The sequence below is a fragment of the Lipophrys pholis genome, assembly GCF_963383615.2.
Source record: "Lipophrys pholis genome assembly, chromosome: 20".
NCBI classification, from domain to species: Eukaryota; Metazoa; Chordata; class Actinopteri; order Blenniiformes; family Blenniidae; genus Lipophrys; species Lipophrys pholis.
Window position 1 is genome coordinate 18,926,023 of NC_137648.1, and position 15,807 is coordinate 18,941,829.

Sequence of the window (15,807 nt, forward strand, 5' to 3'; positions counted from 1 at the left end):
GACGGAACACAACACGGTTATTTTTCTAACTTGACACCTCGCTGGACTTTTATAGCTGTACTTTGCATGTGAATGATTCGCTGGAACAGTAAAGCAGAACTGACTACCAGATCCCCGGCGAGAATGAAAAGAAAATATGCAAGAGTGTGGTTTTGTTATAAGAGGAATGTGCGGCCGGATTCCTCCACGAAAAGGCAGATTTTCACTGGATACGATTGTTTATGGAGCGCATCAAGTAGACTTAAACAGTTATACCGCGCCACACGCTCACACGATCCAAACCGGTTGTACAGATCTGGAGTGTAACACACATTTCGTGAGACGTGAGAAAGAGGTGATGGTGTGATTTGAGCCAGGTTGGATGGGGTCTTTATCTCTTATGGAAATGCAACACACACACATTAGCACACACTGCCCATGTACAGCAGTGGAGTTTCTGGCCCGCTGATCTAATCTGGGGGGGCTGCAGACAGGCCGTCTGCCTCTCTGTGTCTATATAAATGAACACACGTACACACACACACACACACACACCCACTCTGGAATGCATCAGTCAACACCAACACACACTGAGCATCAGAGCTTACTTTACCATCCAGCAAAGAATCGCAGGCTTTTAATGCAGGCAGCAGCAGCCACTGGCTTGAAACTATTGAAGCATTAAAAAAAAAAAAAACACTTTATAAACGTCTGACTATGATTTGAAACTCCACCGTGGCGGACTAGAGTTTCACGGGAGAATCGCTCAGAAATGACTCCCCACCGCTTTGTGATTTACTCTCTGACAGGATATTGGCTTCAGCATTCCACATGTTAATTAGATTCGACACATGCTGATCCCTCGCTGGCCGGCGTACCTCAACACAACATCAGGCTGCAGATTCAGTGTGTGTGTGTGTGTGGGGGGGGACGTCCCAGCTGTCGCTTATATCGACCCGCCAATGCGAGAACACGGGAATCCCAAAAGCATGTCTCGTAGGACAGTGGCATAAATATAGAGTTTGATGAGGCGTGGCCGACAATCCGCTCCCCTGACATTACAGAGCAGAAATACAGTCTGAGCTTTGTTCTCATGACCATTTAACCTCGGTGAGGTTGTGACCTCGTAGTGGAGGAAGTTCTCCACTCGCATTTCTTTCAAGCCACTTAAACGGTTTGACTCGAGGCCTGACAGTGCTGGTCGCGTGAGAATAGCCTGAAACCGAGGCCCCGTTTACATGACAGAGGTTTGCAAAGAGTAAATGGAAAACTCTCGTTCCATGTGTTCACGTTCACAGCGGCGCTCGGAGTCCCTGGAAAAGCAGCTTTTTTTTTTGGAAACGGCTTCCAAGGTGGAACTGTTCGTAAGCGCTCGGAGTCCGTCTCCCTGGGAACGGGCAAATCACAACTTTTTGAAAACATTCTCACCCTGTCGCCGTGGAAATGAGCGACGGACAACTCGTCCAACAACAACTCGTCCATGGACGGGATTTCAGAATTCTTTTGAGAAAATAAATCCTGTACAATGTACTTTTCCATCTGATTTCTGATTGATATATTATATATTTTTCATATATCTAGTATATGTCATGTATATTTAGTATAGTATCATATAGCTTTGTTTCTCGTGAAGAATGGTCTTCTTTGTGCACATGATACCCCCACCCAACTGCTGTATGCTGCGCATGCACGTTCCAGCTCGCTAATGACTATCAGTCATGTTTTAATCATGTTTATTCAGTAACGTCGCTACTGTATGAGCCCCGCAGCTCGTTAACATGTCGGAAGGCGCTCTTACGTGATGCACCTGAACGCATCACTCAAAACTGTCAGCTTCGAAGCGGCGTTTTCTGACCGTATCTAAGCCGGTGCACAGTGCTCCCCTCTTGAGTTTGCGCTCTGGGCAGCTGCCCACTTCGCCCAGAGCAAAATCAGCCACTGCTTCTGTTTTTGCTTCAAATACGAGTGTTCTTCTTTAGTTTCATGCAGACATGAGTTGTGTCACGGATCAGCCTTTTACTACGGACTGACTCTTCCCTCAAGGCGCCTCACCGTTAGGGAATCATGAGCCCAGTATTGATATCTCGGAGCGAAGGGCCTGCAGCCGGGCAGCAGATCAATGTACACAACGAGAGAAAGGGATGACTCCGGGGAGACGGAGCTATTTACAGTAAAAGGGTGGAGGGGCGTGCGTGCGTGCGTGCGTGCGTGCGTGCGTGCGTGCGTGCGTGCGTGCGTGCGTGCGTGCGTGCGTGCGTGTGAGAGAAAGAAAGTGGTTTGAATTGAATTAGCTGCCTGCTACCCTGTGACCGGCTGAGAATAGCCGTTCCCCCCCGTCACCCACATAATTTATTATCTCCACTTATAGCCGGGCTTTTTACAGATGTCATCTCCCAGAGCCTCGCTCCTATGTAACCCTTTTTGTCCTTGAGTTGAGTTGTCAATTCAGGTTACCTTATATATTTTTTTTCTCATCTTGTGAGCACGATCCCTAAAACAAACTCTCTTCTTTTCTGTGTTTCAGATGGACCTGAAGCTGATCTTAATATCAACCTTGTTGGGAGTCTTTTGTTACTGTGATGCTCAGAGTGGTAAGATTTACTCTTTCGTCTCATTATTCTTTTTTAAGCTGCACAGTGTCATTTCATGTTGGATTTTAGACCACCGAAATGATTTAAAAACTCCCCCTCCTTCCCCGATCACCATGGAGCCGTTCACCGTTCCACATGAACTAATGCTGTAACACACTGGGGGCTTCGGCGGGCCGCCGGCTTTGCAGGGATTCTTTTTTTTTCTTTTTTTTTTGCAGCGCTCTGACTCTGCTCTCGTCTTTTCATTTTTCCATCCAGAGGGGAATGAGTGCATCGTCGCCAACGCCAGATACTGCGGGCAGTGCATCCAGGCCGGAGCCAAATGTGGCTGGTGTAAAGACCCGGTACGTGAGCGGGAGCTGGCGGCCATATTAGCCGCAGAGAAACTGCAAGCTTGTAGTTTTATACGTCACGTAGGATTATTGATTAATCCTTTAGTGGTTTTTAGGGTAATTAATAATTTACATGGCTGAAGAGCTTGACTCTAAACAATGCCATGCCTTCAGAGTCTGTGTAAACCAGCAATAAATCTGTTTTGAGTCGTTCAAACCACAGAGAATTATGTAATCATCTGAAATTACACTATTAAACTGCACTTATAGCAACTATGATGATCTGACAGGCACAGAGAGAGTTAAGTGAATAGTTTGGATGTGCTGAAGATTGTAGGTTTCGTCGGCGTAAAGTGATCAGATGGAGCTGCCAGTCCACAGCAATCTTTTTAGTTTAACATTTTTAAAGAAACTTCAATAAAGATCTCTTCATATCAGATTCCTTTTTAAAAAAAAAAAAGAAGAAGAAAAAATTCAAAGCAGCACAGTCATGCATGTTCTGATAACTACATCGACGTTCCTCCATGAAACTCTCATCCGTGCGGTCAAAACTGACTTTCCCTCTTGCCCGTCTCAGGACTTCCTGAAACAGGGCGAGACCGTGACGACCCGCTGCGACGAGCTGCAGTCGCTGATAAAGAGGGGCTGCGACGAGTCGATGATCGAGAACCCGCACGGAAGCCAGGTCGTCCACCTGAACAAGGCAGTGACCAATCGAAGGAAGGGAGCGGAGAAACTGAAGCCGGAGGACATCACGCAGATCCAGCCCCAGAAGCTCACCCTCACGCTTCGATCCGGTGCGCATCTGTTTTTTTTTTTTCGGGTTCTGTGGATGACGCACGCTTCGCGTCCTAATATAAGCCTCTCTGTGCAGGCGAGCCTCAGTCCTTCAACTTGAAGTTCAAGCGCGCTGAAGATTACCCCATCGACCTCTACTACCTGATGGACCTGTCCTACTCCATGAAGGACGACCTGGAGAACGTCAAGAACCTGGGAACCAGTCTGATGTTGGAGATGTCAAAGATCACGTCTGACTTCCAGATAGGTGAGGAATATTAATAGCACACGCTCACTGGAGATTCCAGTTTTCAGCAGCCCACATTGTGATTCCACATCTAATTTGCCAAAGCCTCAAAGTGAAGCCGAATGCTGGCAACCGACAAACAAGAGCCTTCGAAATAGAAGTGATTTTCTAGATAATCTAATTTCGCCAGCCTCGGGCAAAGCGGACAAACCAACAGTTATTGAAGAATAAATAACATTTTGCACGCGAATCAATGGAGGCATTTATTTGTAAGTTTAACTGAAAGTAATCAGTGTTCATGCTCACTGGGAATCACGATGGCCTGCAGCTCGCGGCAACAATCACTTAGAGGCTGGAAGGTTTACTTCTAGTGAGAAAAAAACCACAACTGAGTGGATGGCGGTCATCAAATATGCAGATGGTGTAGTCACTGCCTCTGGAGACTTTCAGAGTCTGATATCGGCATTTTATGAGCAGCAAGAAGAAACCAATGAAACTTCTGTTTCATTTGTCCTCAACAACACTCCGCAAAGTCGTTTAAACTGACGTTCTGCGTCCCTCTGCTGTCCGAAGGCTTCGGCTCCTTCGTGGAGAAGACCGTCATGCCGTACATCAGCACCACGCCGGCCAAGCTGCTCAACCCGTGCACGGGCGACCAGAACTGCACCAGCCCGTTCAGCTACAAGAACGTGCTGAAGCTCACCGACAACGGCAAGAGGTTCAACACGCTGGTGGGCCAGCAGCACATCTCCGGCAACCTGGACTCCCCCGAGGGCGGCTTCGACGCCATCATGCAAGTGGCCGTGTGCGGGGTGAGTGGGAGAAAACGAAGCGCCGCTGCTCCACCGTGAGACGTACACAATGTGATGCAGGGTTTTGTTTTGGGTTTTCTTTTCCCCCTCAACAATACTCTCTGGAACGAGATGTTGAGCCAGTAAAAGATTTTACGAGGTGATGCGTGAAAACCTGCTTTTACGAGTGTTTTAGCGTTTACAAGAAGATTTTTTTTTTCTTTTTTTGATGCAGCGATAATGAAAAGGTCATGCACTACTTTTTTTTTGTTTTTTTTACATCACATTTATTATTTTTAACAAACGAGGAGCAATGAACATGAAGTCTTGTGTACATATATATATACAGATAGAGGAAAAAACACATATATATTTATATGAAAAATAAGTAAATCAATAAATTACTAAATAAATATAAATAAATAAATAAAATAAAACTACAAAGCAGTTCCCCCACCAGTCAAATCAACCTCTATACAAGTTGTTCTTATCAAATGACCTTATTACGAGTCCTCGTTCCATATATCAGGTTGGATAACATGCGCTACTTTAGCTTCATTTGAACATCTCTGATGGCGGCTTCTAGTTGTGTAATTGCTCCATCTGTCCACCAGGACCTCATCGGCTGGAGGAACGTGACCCGCCTGCTGGTTTTCTCCACCGACGCCGGGTTCCACTTCGCCGGAGACGGCAAACTGGGCGGCATCGTTCTGCCAAACGACGGGAAGTGTCACCTGGAGAACGGCGTCTACACGATGAGCCACTACTACGTAAGATCGTCTTCCTCCTCCTCCTCCTCGCCGTTTGGCGCTCGTATCGCCCATATTGAAACCCGACTCCTCCTCCTCCCCCTCTTTCAGGACTATCCCTCCATCGCTCACCTGGTGCAGAAGCTGAGCGACAACAACATTCAGACCATCTTCGCAGTCACCGAGGAGTTTCAGCCTGTTTACCAAGTCAGTTGTCTCTTTTATTTTAATGATAGTTTATTTGTTTTTGGTTAGTTTTTCTTTTTTTCTTTTTTTCAAACATGCACAAACTCAAATAATCAGTTCACACCAATCAACCAAAAGATCTTTCACCAGACAGTGAATAAATAACAAATATAACTAAGTATAATTAGAAGTATCCCCCCTCCCATAAATGACAAAACAGGATTTCTAATCATACATACACGCTTTAAAACATGTACAAGCAACATGTGTCGGAGAAAGATCAAAATCATTTTTCAGCCGATTGTATGATGCAAATTGTCCATCTCAAATAAAAACAAATATGAATTGTCTGGAGCTGCAAAACATTTGAATTATCTGAAATTAAGAAAATATAAATGCATTTGCTATACGTACAAAAAGTGACATTGCATACATGCAATGTCACTTTAGATATGTTTTATTACATTTTTGTCCACATTTTATTGATTTTTCCCTTTTTGTTTTTATGGATTTTCCCACTTTAGCCATTTATCTGTGGTCTTCCAATTGCTACAGCAGTTTGAGCTGTACTAGCAATTTGTTTTGCCTTTTTTTCTTTCTTGGGAATAAAAGCTGCACTATTAATTTTAATAATTTCAGTTTGACGGTTCTTCCTGATTTTCTTTTCTTTTTTTTGTAAATCTGCCTTTTTTTTTTTTTTTTTGAGTTTTTTTTTAGCAAATCTATCTCGTCTGGCTGTTTTGCCTTATTTACCCTGCAGATGAGACCAGCTTTGAAAGTCAGTGTTGAATGCGAATAAAACAAAAATGGAAACAACGTTCGGTGCATAAAAAAAAAACACCCAGCCGAGTTCAGGACCCCTGGAAAGTTCTGATTATTTCCTTCTGTCGAGCTGTTGTTTTGCCTCTGCAGTGGAACAGTCCGACTAGTCTGGTTTTATGAGGCTTCTGTGTATTTCACCTGAGACAACAGCCTATAAAAAGTCACTGAGATGTATTTTGGAACACAGATTTCTCTGAAACGTTGCTCTGCATCTCTCCTCAGGAGCTGAAGAATCTGATTCCAAAGTCGGCCGTGGGCACTCTGTCTGCCAACTCCAGCAACGTAATCAACCTCATTATAGACGCTTACAATGTAAGTACACTGCTGCCTTTGGCAGGCTCTTCTCACTCATCATTTATTTACACTGAGCCACATCAAAGCTCCCAGCAGCCAAAACACCGAAAGCTTCGCTCAGACATGCGTCCTAACTTCGAGGTCTCGGTGAAAAAGGACCCCAACCCAGGTTGAATCCAGGAAGGCAGGTTCCATCCTGAACTGATCACAAAGTCCAACACAAAGAAAGGGACCCAAACCTGCTGCAAGGAAAGAGTGCTAACCAAACAACTACTATCAAAAATGGCTTCACTCCCCGCATAGAGTGCCTGGAAAACGTCACGCAGTTACAACAGCTGCTGGTTTGGGGGCGCTCTAGCCTGAAACAAACACTGACCGGAGAGGACGGGAAGAAGAAACACGACTCATTGATTGGTCCAGACCGAAAGTGGAAGTCCCGCCGCTTTAGCCCGTGGTAGCTAGGCTAATTAGCTCGTGGCTAATGGGTAGACACAAACAACCACGATATAAAGTCTTCAGATCAGATATCAATGAGAGTCTTCCTCACTACTTTTTCCTCACGACTCCTTCCTCACTACCTATTTTAGATATTGGATCTAATGAAATAAACCAGTTACATGTTTTGTTTGGCACAAATCAAAAGACAAGTATCGCATATATAGGGTATTGTTTTAATTCTATAGCCTTTAGTTGGGTTAACACGGAGGGGTGTTGCACGTCTTGTTTCGTCAGTCTCTCTCCTCGGAGGTGATCTTGGAGAACAGTAAGCTTCCAGAAGTGGTGACCATAGCGTACTCCGCCCGCTGTAAGAACGGGATCGTCGGCGAGGGCGAAAATGGACGGAAGTGCTCCAATATCTCCATCGGAGACGAGGTGAGAATGCTTTAACCCGTGTTTTGTTTCGAAGCGGGTTGGTCGGTTGCGGTCAGAGTAAGATCCGTTCGTCCTCAGGTCACGTTCACCATCAGCGTGACATCCAAGGGGTGTCCCAAGAAAGTCGAGCCCGAGATCATCAAGATCAAACCCCTGGGCTTCACTGAAGAGGTGGAGATCACCCTCAACTTCATCTGCGAGTGCGACTGCCACAAAGACGGGATCAAGAACAGTGACCTCTGCCACTTCGGCAACGGGACGTACGAATGTGGAGCCTGCAAGTGAGTCTTTCTTCTCTCAGGCCCTCTTTAACGCAACGTTTCTAGAGAAAGTGCATCGGGTTTTTTTGCAATATGTAGGTGGTGGATATGGCAGAAATGCTGAAAACAATGTAGTTTCCGTGTAGGGCCACCTGTGGGCGCTGTTTTTAATGCGATAAAACCACCTTTGTGTGCACAAAGACGAATAGTACGGCGTAAACATCAAAGCTCCTTTAAACTGTTTTACTTTGTTGTTTCACAGCGTGTTCATTGTTTTGAGTACAATTATTTACCATGACCGTGTTGGGCATGTGTCGTAGGAAACCTGTCCATCAAAGAATTCGAAGAGTTTCCACAGAAAGAAAGTCAGCGTTTTCTCGTTTTCTAAGGAAATCATGTCGGAGCATTTTCCGAAAAGTTGCATTTTCAAGCGGACTTCGAGCGTTTTCGAAAAGTTGAGTTGCTTTTTAAGTGGCTGCGAGCGCCGTTGTCGTGCGAACGGGACGCGCGAAACGCACCACAATTATTCCCGTTACTTGTAAACATTGCCGCGTAAACGTTGCCTCAGATCTCTGCCGACGTCACACTTCAGTACGTGACGGGCGAATCCGTGCGCCTCAGGTGCAACGATGGCCGCGTGGGCCGAAGGTGCGAGTGCAGCAGCAACGACGTGGCGACGGAGGACATGGACCGGAATTGCCGCAAGGACAACGGCACCGACATCTGCAGCAACAACGGCGACTGCGTGTGCGGCAACTGCGAGTGCAAGAAGAGGGACAACCCCGAGGAGCGGTACAGCGGCCAGTACTGCGAGTGCGACAACTTCAACTGCGACCGCTCCGGGAACAAACTGTGTGGAGGTGAGGAGGCCGGGCGCTCTGGAAGCTTAACGCGGAATACGTCCGCACGAAGTCTCATTGTCGTCGGTGTCTTCTTGTTTCTGTGTGCCCCGCCCCCTCCCCCGCCAGGCCACGGCTACTGCAAATGCAGAGCGTGCGTCTGCGACCCCATGTGGACCGGAAGCGCCTGCGACTGCTCTCAGGACAACAGCACGTGCATGGCCAGCAACAAGCAGCTGTGTAACGGCCGCGGGACGTGCGACTGCGGCGTCTGCAAGTGCACCGACCTCAAATTCCAGGGGCCCACGTGTGAAACCTGCCCCACCTGCCCCGGGGTCTGCGCTCAACACAAGTAAGCGGCTTATTTTTGGTGCTAAATGGCCGAGAAGATTATGTTTTTGTCTGCATTGTCATCTGTTTATTTATTGGTTTGTATGTTTGGATATATTTTGTCAACGTTTCGCAAAAACTCCCAAAATCTGTCGCCGTAACGTCTTAAATCGAATATCAAAGAGTCTGAATTGGCCCGTTTGAGTACAAACTCACAGCACGAAACTCCCCCTGTTGTTTTCCTGGATGGAGTTTCCTTCCCGTGTCCTCCTATCAGAGGGGCGTTTCCTGCTCAGACGCAACACGAGGCGGGTCAAGAGTGTCAAACACATTTTAGTTGAGGGGCCAAAAGCAGACCAACTTCATCTCCAGCGGGTCGGACCGGTAAAATAGTTCCATAATAACCTTTAAATGTGACATTTCTTTCTTTTTATTCATCGTATAATCAATGTCACATTTAACTGAAATATTATGGCTCCTATGATCTCATTCTTGCCCATTTGAATTGTCTTTAAAACTGCTTTTTGTGAAGTGATAATTTCTTGTTGAGCAAAACTCAAGTCAATTTTTGTCAATAGTCGTGCTGATTTTTGAGAAAGTGAGGCGCCCGCCCCTGCTGTAGACATTGTGCCAACACTACATGAGGTGGAGGAAGACAGTTTTTTCAAACAAATCTCCACACAATTCAAACTTTGACCTAACATGTTTATTTTTATATATTTTTTTATTTAACCAAGAAGAAACTATTGCAATTGAAAAAACATTATTATCGATATTTATCGAAGCAAGTTAAAGTTAAAGGAAGCAAAGTTAATTAGAAAATACTTTCTAAAAGTTTATTACAAAATGTGGCTAATTATTACGAAATGTGGCGTTTATTACATAATGACTTGAATATTTCTTCCATTATTCATACATATTGCACCATCATTACATAATGCGGCGCTACAAGCCAGTACTACATTAAGAAAAACAAAACAGGCACATAAAATATGAAAGAAAAATAATCAAGGAAAGACATTGTTCGATATGCAAATTTGCTTTAAAAAAAAAAAAAAAAAGCCCATAATTGAAATGGAATGACATTTGAAGTGGCTCACCTCGCTGCCCCCCCCCCCCCCCCCTGCAGGGACTGCGTGCAGTGCCGGGCATTCGGCACCGGCGAGAAGAAGGACACGTGCGAGCGAGACTGCAGCGACTTCAACCTGATCAAGGTGAAGGCGAGGGACAAGCTGCCGCAGCCCAACGACGCCTCCTTCCCCGTCATGCACTGCAAGGAGCGCGACGCCAACGACTGCTGGTTCTACTACACCTACGCCGTCAACAACAACACGGAGGCGGAGGTGCACGTGGTCGACGTTCTGGGTAAGCCGGTGGGGCGTGGACGGAGCAGATTACAGAGGGGGGAGTTACAGAAATAGAGCTTTTGTTTATTCATATACGGCCGTGTAATGGTACGGTTCTACCACACTTTTTCACCGAGCTGCCGGAGCGTCGGGGTCAAATTCCGGACTAGGAAAATACACTCAGAATAAGTTTTAAAGTTAAGTTGTTTTTTTTTTGTAACTCAGAGTATAAGTCATGAAAATGTCCAAAACCAAATAATTACCACTGAAAGTGTCGACAATCTCAACATGATGCCAATTTTAATGAAACCTTCGGTTGCAAAATACAGTGAAATATCAAAAAAAAAAAAAATTTAAATTTATACTTATATATTATAATTTATAAAAATTGTTCACTATAATGTCACTATTCCATATTTTTGTAGGTATTTATATTTATTTATTAAATGTTTTTAAGAGGACCACAGTGGAAATAAGTCTAAATTATGACTTATATTTGTGCCATGCTCGTGTTTTTATTCCATGTCATCAAAATGATTAATAGATATATTTGTATGTTTTATTTTGTATGTAGAAAATCCAAATACATAAAAAAAAATAAAAAATGTAGCCTTTTATGTAATAATGGTGCAATATGTCATCTAATACATTTTCAACTCGTCATATAAAAATGTCACATTTTGTAATAACTTGTTACATATTGCAACAGTTATAACAAAATGTAAATATTCCACTGTTTTTATTTTTTTAAGAAAATGGAACAATCTGGTGCATTATGAAATAAATGTTACCCTTTACCCGTAGACATGTTTCGATGTTTAATAATGAGAAAAAAATGAAGATTCAGTTGGACTAGAATTCTTTGTCACTCTGTTTTTGCCAACAGAGCAATGGTAGAATGAAGGGCTCTCAATCAGGTTGAACTTTTTAGATCAGCTGCCGTTGTGGCTGGTAGATTTTTAAACTTACGATCCGATCAGTATTTCCACCGGCCATTTTTATTTTTTGAAGAAATAAAAGCAGATTGTCAGCGCGACTGAGTGCATTTATTCATTTGACCTGCATTTTGTAATAACTGCTGCGATATGTAATGAGTTATTACACAATGCGTCCAAGGATTTTATTACAAAGTGCGGCATTATTCCATAAGGAATTGAACATGTATTACATTATTACATAATGCGGCGCTACAGGCCCAGTTTACACAACCTTTTATGTGAACATGCATCATTTTCTCAGGTCTGGTTTCAGAAACGTTGAGCGTTTTTTGGGGGAAAACGATGTCCTTTTTACACAGAAACGGCAGAAACACTGAAAATGATGGAGTTTTCATGGAGGGCAACATGTGAAAACTACATAATTTTCAGTGTTTCTGCTGTTTGTACGGCGATGGAGTTCCGCCCTGGGAGCCGTTTTTCACAAAGTGACGTCGTGTGAACGGACACCCAAATCGAAAACGAAAGTTTTGTGCGCTCTTTCAGATTGCCCCTCCGGTCCTGACATCATCCCCATCGTGGCGGGCGTGGTCGCCGGCATTGTGCTGATCGGACTGGCCCTCCTGCTCATCTGGAAGCTGCTGATGATCATCCACGACAGGCGGGAGTTCGCCAAGTTCGAGAAGGAGAAGATGAACGCCAAGTGGGACACGGTGAGTTTCCAGGAGCGGCGGCGAGCGCTGAGCGTCTTGATGTGGAAAACAGGTGTGACGGGGCGGCTCGGATCACGCCGGCCAGCCGGGGAGCAACAAGCTCTGTGTTGTTTTTCAGGAGCAAATGAGATTTTCAGACTCGCTGATGTCACAGCGAGGCGATTCTTCCTCTGCAGACAGACGGAATCCGTGAGGGAACAATGTGGGAGGCTGCGTGGACTTTTTTGGGAATGTTATGCAAAGCTGGGTTTCTTTTTTTGAAAAGGAATCGGCCACAGATCCTCCCCTCGCCACTTCCTCGCCAGCCAACATCAATAGGGCAGAATAACAGCGTTCATGTGCTGTCGCCTTCTGCCACCTAGTGGTGGGAGTTGCAAACAACCACAGGATCCAGATCTCTTCGAGTGTCTGAGTAAATGGCTCAAGTTGTCAGAACATAAGCAGTTTTCATGATTTAAAATGAGATTTCCATGACAATGTTTAGTTTTTATCAGATAATGTGCAGTTTTCTTTGGAAATAATCGAAAAATAGATGTATTCATCACACACCACATTTATACATAGTATAATGTGCAGTGAAATGCTTTAATGTTCTGCACCAAAACAACAGTTTTAGTAGGATATAGAACACACAATAATGAAAATAGCACACTATATGACAGTATTAATAATAAAGAAAATTGAGACACACAAAGATAAATATATACATTTTTATATCTATTTTATTTTTTAAGTAAAAAGCTGTTTTCATGACACAGAAAAGTGTACATTACATAAAACACATTTTCATGGCACAAAACACAGTTTCATGATATAAAAAACAGTTTTACATCATGACTCAGTTTCAACTTTCACCAAACTCGACAGATGCGTGGATTCGAACTCGCGGTCCCTCCCAATCTGAAGGGCAAGAATTAACCTGATGTGGTGATATTTTATTGTTTTAAAACTGACTCAATTTAGTTACTGTTAAGTATAGAGAACTCATATTAAACTGTATTCCCACATTTATTTTTTTAATCATGATCCAACATGAAGATTCATGCTTTTCACCTCTTTCCGCTGCCTTATTTATTTATTTATTTATTTTCTCCACCTCTTCTCTCGTTTGTGTCCCTGCTGAACTTCCTGTCCTCCGTCTCCACCCGTAGCAAGAAAACCCCATTTACAAGAGTCCAATCAATCAGTTCCAGAACCCAAACTATGGACGCAAAGCCACTTCTCTTTAAGTTTGTATTCCCTCTCCTTTCCACTTTGCTTTTGTTCCCTGCACGCGTGTGTCCCGACTCCACTTTATTTTCCTCTTGACTTCGCCTGTGGAACAGACTGCATGACACAGGGGGAATAAACCTGGAAGCCGCTCTGAGGTTTGACGTGTTGTCGCGAGGCATGGCCGCTTGCAGTGATCCAGAGAACGTCCAGATAGCCGCCATGCTGGATTTTGACTGTAACCTGTTTTGGGTTTTGGTTTTTTTCTCGTGTGTGCGACTCGCTAACAAAGAGTGTTTTATGAAAACTTCCAGAGCTTCACTTTTGATCTCCGTTGCCTTCCAGGGCGAAAATCCCATCTACAAGAGTGCCGTCACAACCGTGGTCAACCCCAAGTACGAGGGCAAATGACGGGGGCCACGTCCCATGAACTCTCCACCGTATGAAGTCACTGTAGGAGCACGCCACTCGCTTTCTCATCGCAACGCCCGGCCACTGCGTCACTTGTTTTTACTAACACTTTTCAATTTATACGCATTTCTTGTATTTTAGATGTACAGCGTACGGTATGTGTATATACTATGATGAAATGATGGCGTGCGTTTCTTTTTCTTATTTTTTTTTCCCCCCTGCCACTGGACTGACATGCGCAGAGGAATTACTTTTTTTTTTTTTAAGCTACACTATGTGGACACTATGGATATACTATATATATACACACACACACACACTCTTTGGCTTCTGTCCTCATCTCTCTCTGTGCACTGACTCCATGAGGTGGTGAACTGTCGACACGTTATTTCTGCGTGGCTCCGGAAAGTGTTCAGGGCCCCTTATGATTTCCACTTTTTGTTATATTGCAATCATTTTCTAATATTTATGTTTTGGGTTTTTTCCTCATTGACGTACATGCAGCACCATATATTGACAGAAAAACAAATTTTTTGGAATGATTTTCACCAATGGCTGCACTTTAACGAGAGTCACAAATTTAAGGGGGTCTGAATACTTTCCGTACCCACTGTGTGGGTGTCTGTCTGTGTATGCGCATGTATTCATACAAAACATAACTGCTCTAAGAGGAATATTGAAGGATTTAATGGTGCATTCATGTAGCTGGTAACTCGGAAAGCTCTTTTATATGAAAGTGTACTTAATTTACATTAATAATTAAGCCTGATGAAACGAAGGTTTAATGATTTTTGCACACTGTTTGAGAAAAACAATTGTTTTCATCACACAAAAGTTAGTTTTCATGACATAAAAAGCAGTTTTCATTATGTATAAACCAGTTTTCAGGACATAAATTTATATATATATATATATATATATATATATTTTAAATTTAAGCAATTTTCTGGACTCAAAAGTCAGTTTTCATGACATAAAAAGCAATTTTTAGGATGTAAAATTCAGTTTCCATGACATAAAAGTAGTTTTCATGACACACAATGCAGTTTTCAGGACATAATTTAGTTTGATGACATAAAAATCTGTTTCCTGTAGTAAAAAGTCACAAGACAATCAACTTCTCAATGACATCTACATTATTGACACGCTCCTGTACCAAATATCAGAGTGAAAGAGGAATAAACCATTGTTTAAAAAGTAGCTTTCCCACTTTCCAGTTACTGATGAAAGCTGTATTTGATCAAGCAGTGGTTGTAAATGTAGTTTTGAACTGTACTCGTACCGAGTGCCGTTCATCTTTCTTGAAGGAAACTATTGCGAGTTTGATACGCCATCATTGAAATGGATCGTATGCCACGGGTTAAAACTGAATAGATGGGAATGTGTTGATCTGATGCAAAGTTACGACGGACTTTAAAAGCCTTTTTGCTCGTTCTCAGGTTCTCTCCTGTGTTAAATACACCCCAAAAAAAAAGAGTAATCTTTCTGTCAGCCTCTCATGAACTGTTTGAGGCCGCTGTGCTGCTTTTAATGTTTCTCTAGCCCTAAAATAAGTGCGCTTGTTGAGACGCCACGCCGACGTCTGGACGGTTTGATTTGTCCTCACCTGAATGCCTGTCAAGTTCCACGCTGCAGCTTTTTACGGTATTGTTTGCAAAGTGCCTTTCAGTTCAATACTGTGTTCTCTCCCAATGCTGTGTCAAGAGTTATTTATTTTATAAAGAACAAAAACTTTCCTCTGTGCTACTGACATATCACTCACTGTGGTCTGAGTAAATTTCAAGTGGAAACTTTTGTTGTGTCCTCTGAAAACGCAACTTTTTTGGGGGGGGGGGAATGGCTCCTAAGGTAGAACTTTAGGAAAATGGGGGCAAAACACTACACTTGGAGAATGCTCCGACTCCGTCTTCATGTAGACTGCACAAACACTGCTGCGGCACATGCGGCCATAAGACATTGTTCTTCTGCACATGCTCAGTAGGGCCAATCAGAACAATATTTTCCTCCGTGGTGTCATGACTCCCAGTCCATATTCTCCTGGGACTTGGTACTTTAATTTTGATAGTCACAGTAATAACAATCCAACTTCTGTCCATACAAAAGTCTGTGTACTCCCATTGTTA

At 43.6% G+C, this 15,807-nt stretch overlaps 1 protein-coding gene across 2 annotated transcripts in view; it reads left to right on the plus strand.

The window, feature by feature from the left end:
- The window catches only part of itgb1a (integrin, beta 1a), a 29,710-nt gene extending 15,903 nt beyond the window's left edge, over positions 1-13,807 (plus strand). The window contains exons 2-17 of one of the 2 annotated variants that reach the window (XM_080489404.1): positions 2,504-2,570; positions 2,829-2,914; positions 3,480-3,699; positions 3,777-3,947; positions 4,500-4,738; positions 5,332-5,487; positions 5,578-5,673; positions 6,697-6,786; positions 7,501-7,641; positions 7,720-7,922; positions 8,523-8,761; positions 8,870-9,092; positions 10,200-10,435; positions 11,898-12,064; positions 13,216-13,293; positions 13,619-13,748. In XM_080489404.1, the coding sequence (XP_080345530.1) occupies positions 2,504-2,570; positions 2,829-2,914; positions 3,480-3,699; positions 3,777-3,947; positions 4,500-4,738; positions 5,332-5,487; positions 5,578-5,673; positions 6,697-6,786; positions 7,501-7,641; positions 7,720-7,922; positions 8,523-8,761; positions 8,870-9,092; positions 10,200-10,435; positions 11,898-12,064; positions 13,216-13,293 (2,412 nt within the window). In that variant the 3' untranslated portion in view covers positions 13,619-13,748. Of the gene's footprint in view, positions 1-2,503; positions 2,571-2,828; positions 2,915-3,479; positions 3,700-3,776; positions 3,948-4,499; positions 4,739-5,331; positions 5,488-5,577; positions 5,674-6,696; positions 6,787-7,500; positions 7,642-7,719; positions 7,923-8,522; positions 8,762-8,869; positions 9,093-10,199; positions 10,436-11,897; positions 12,065-13,215; positions 13,294-13,618 lie in introns of both variants that reach the window. The other variant, XM_080489405.1, reaches the window with a different exon arrangement.
- The last annotated feature ends 2,000 nt before the right edge of the window (positions 13,808-15,807 follow it).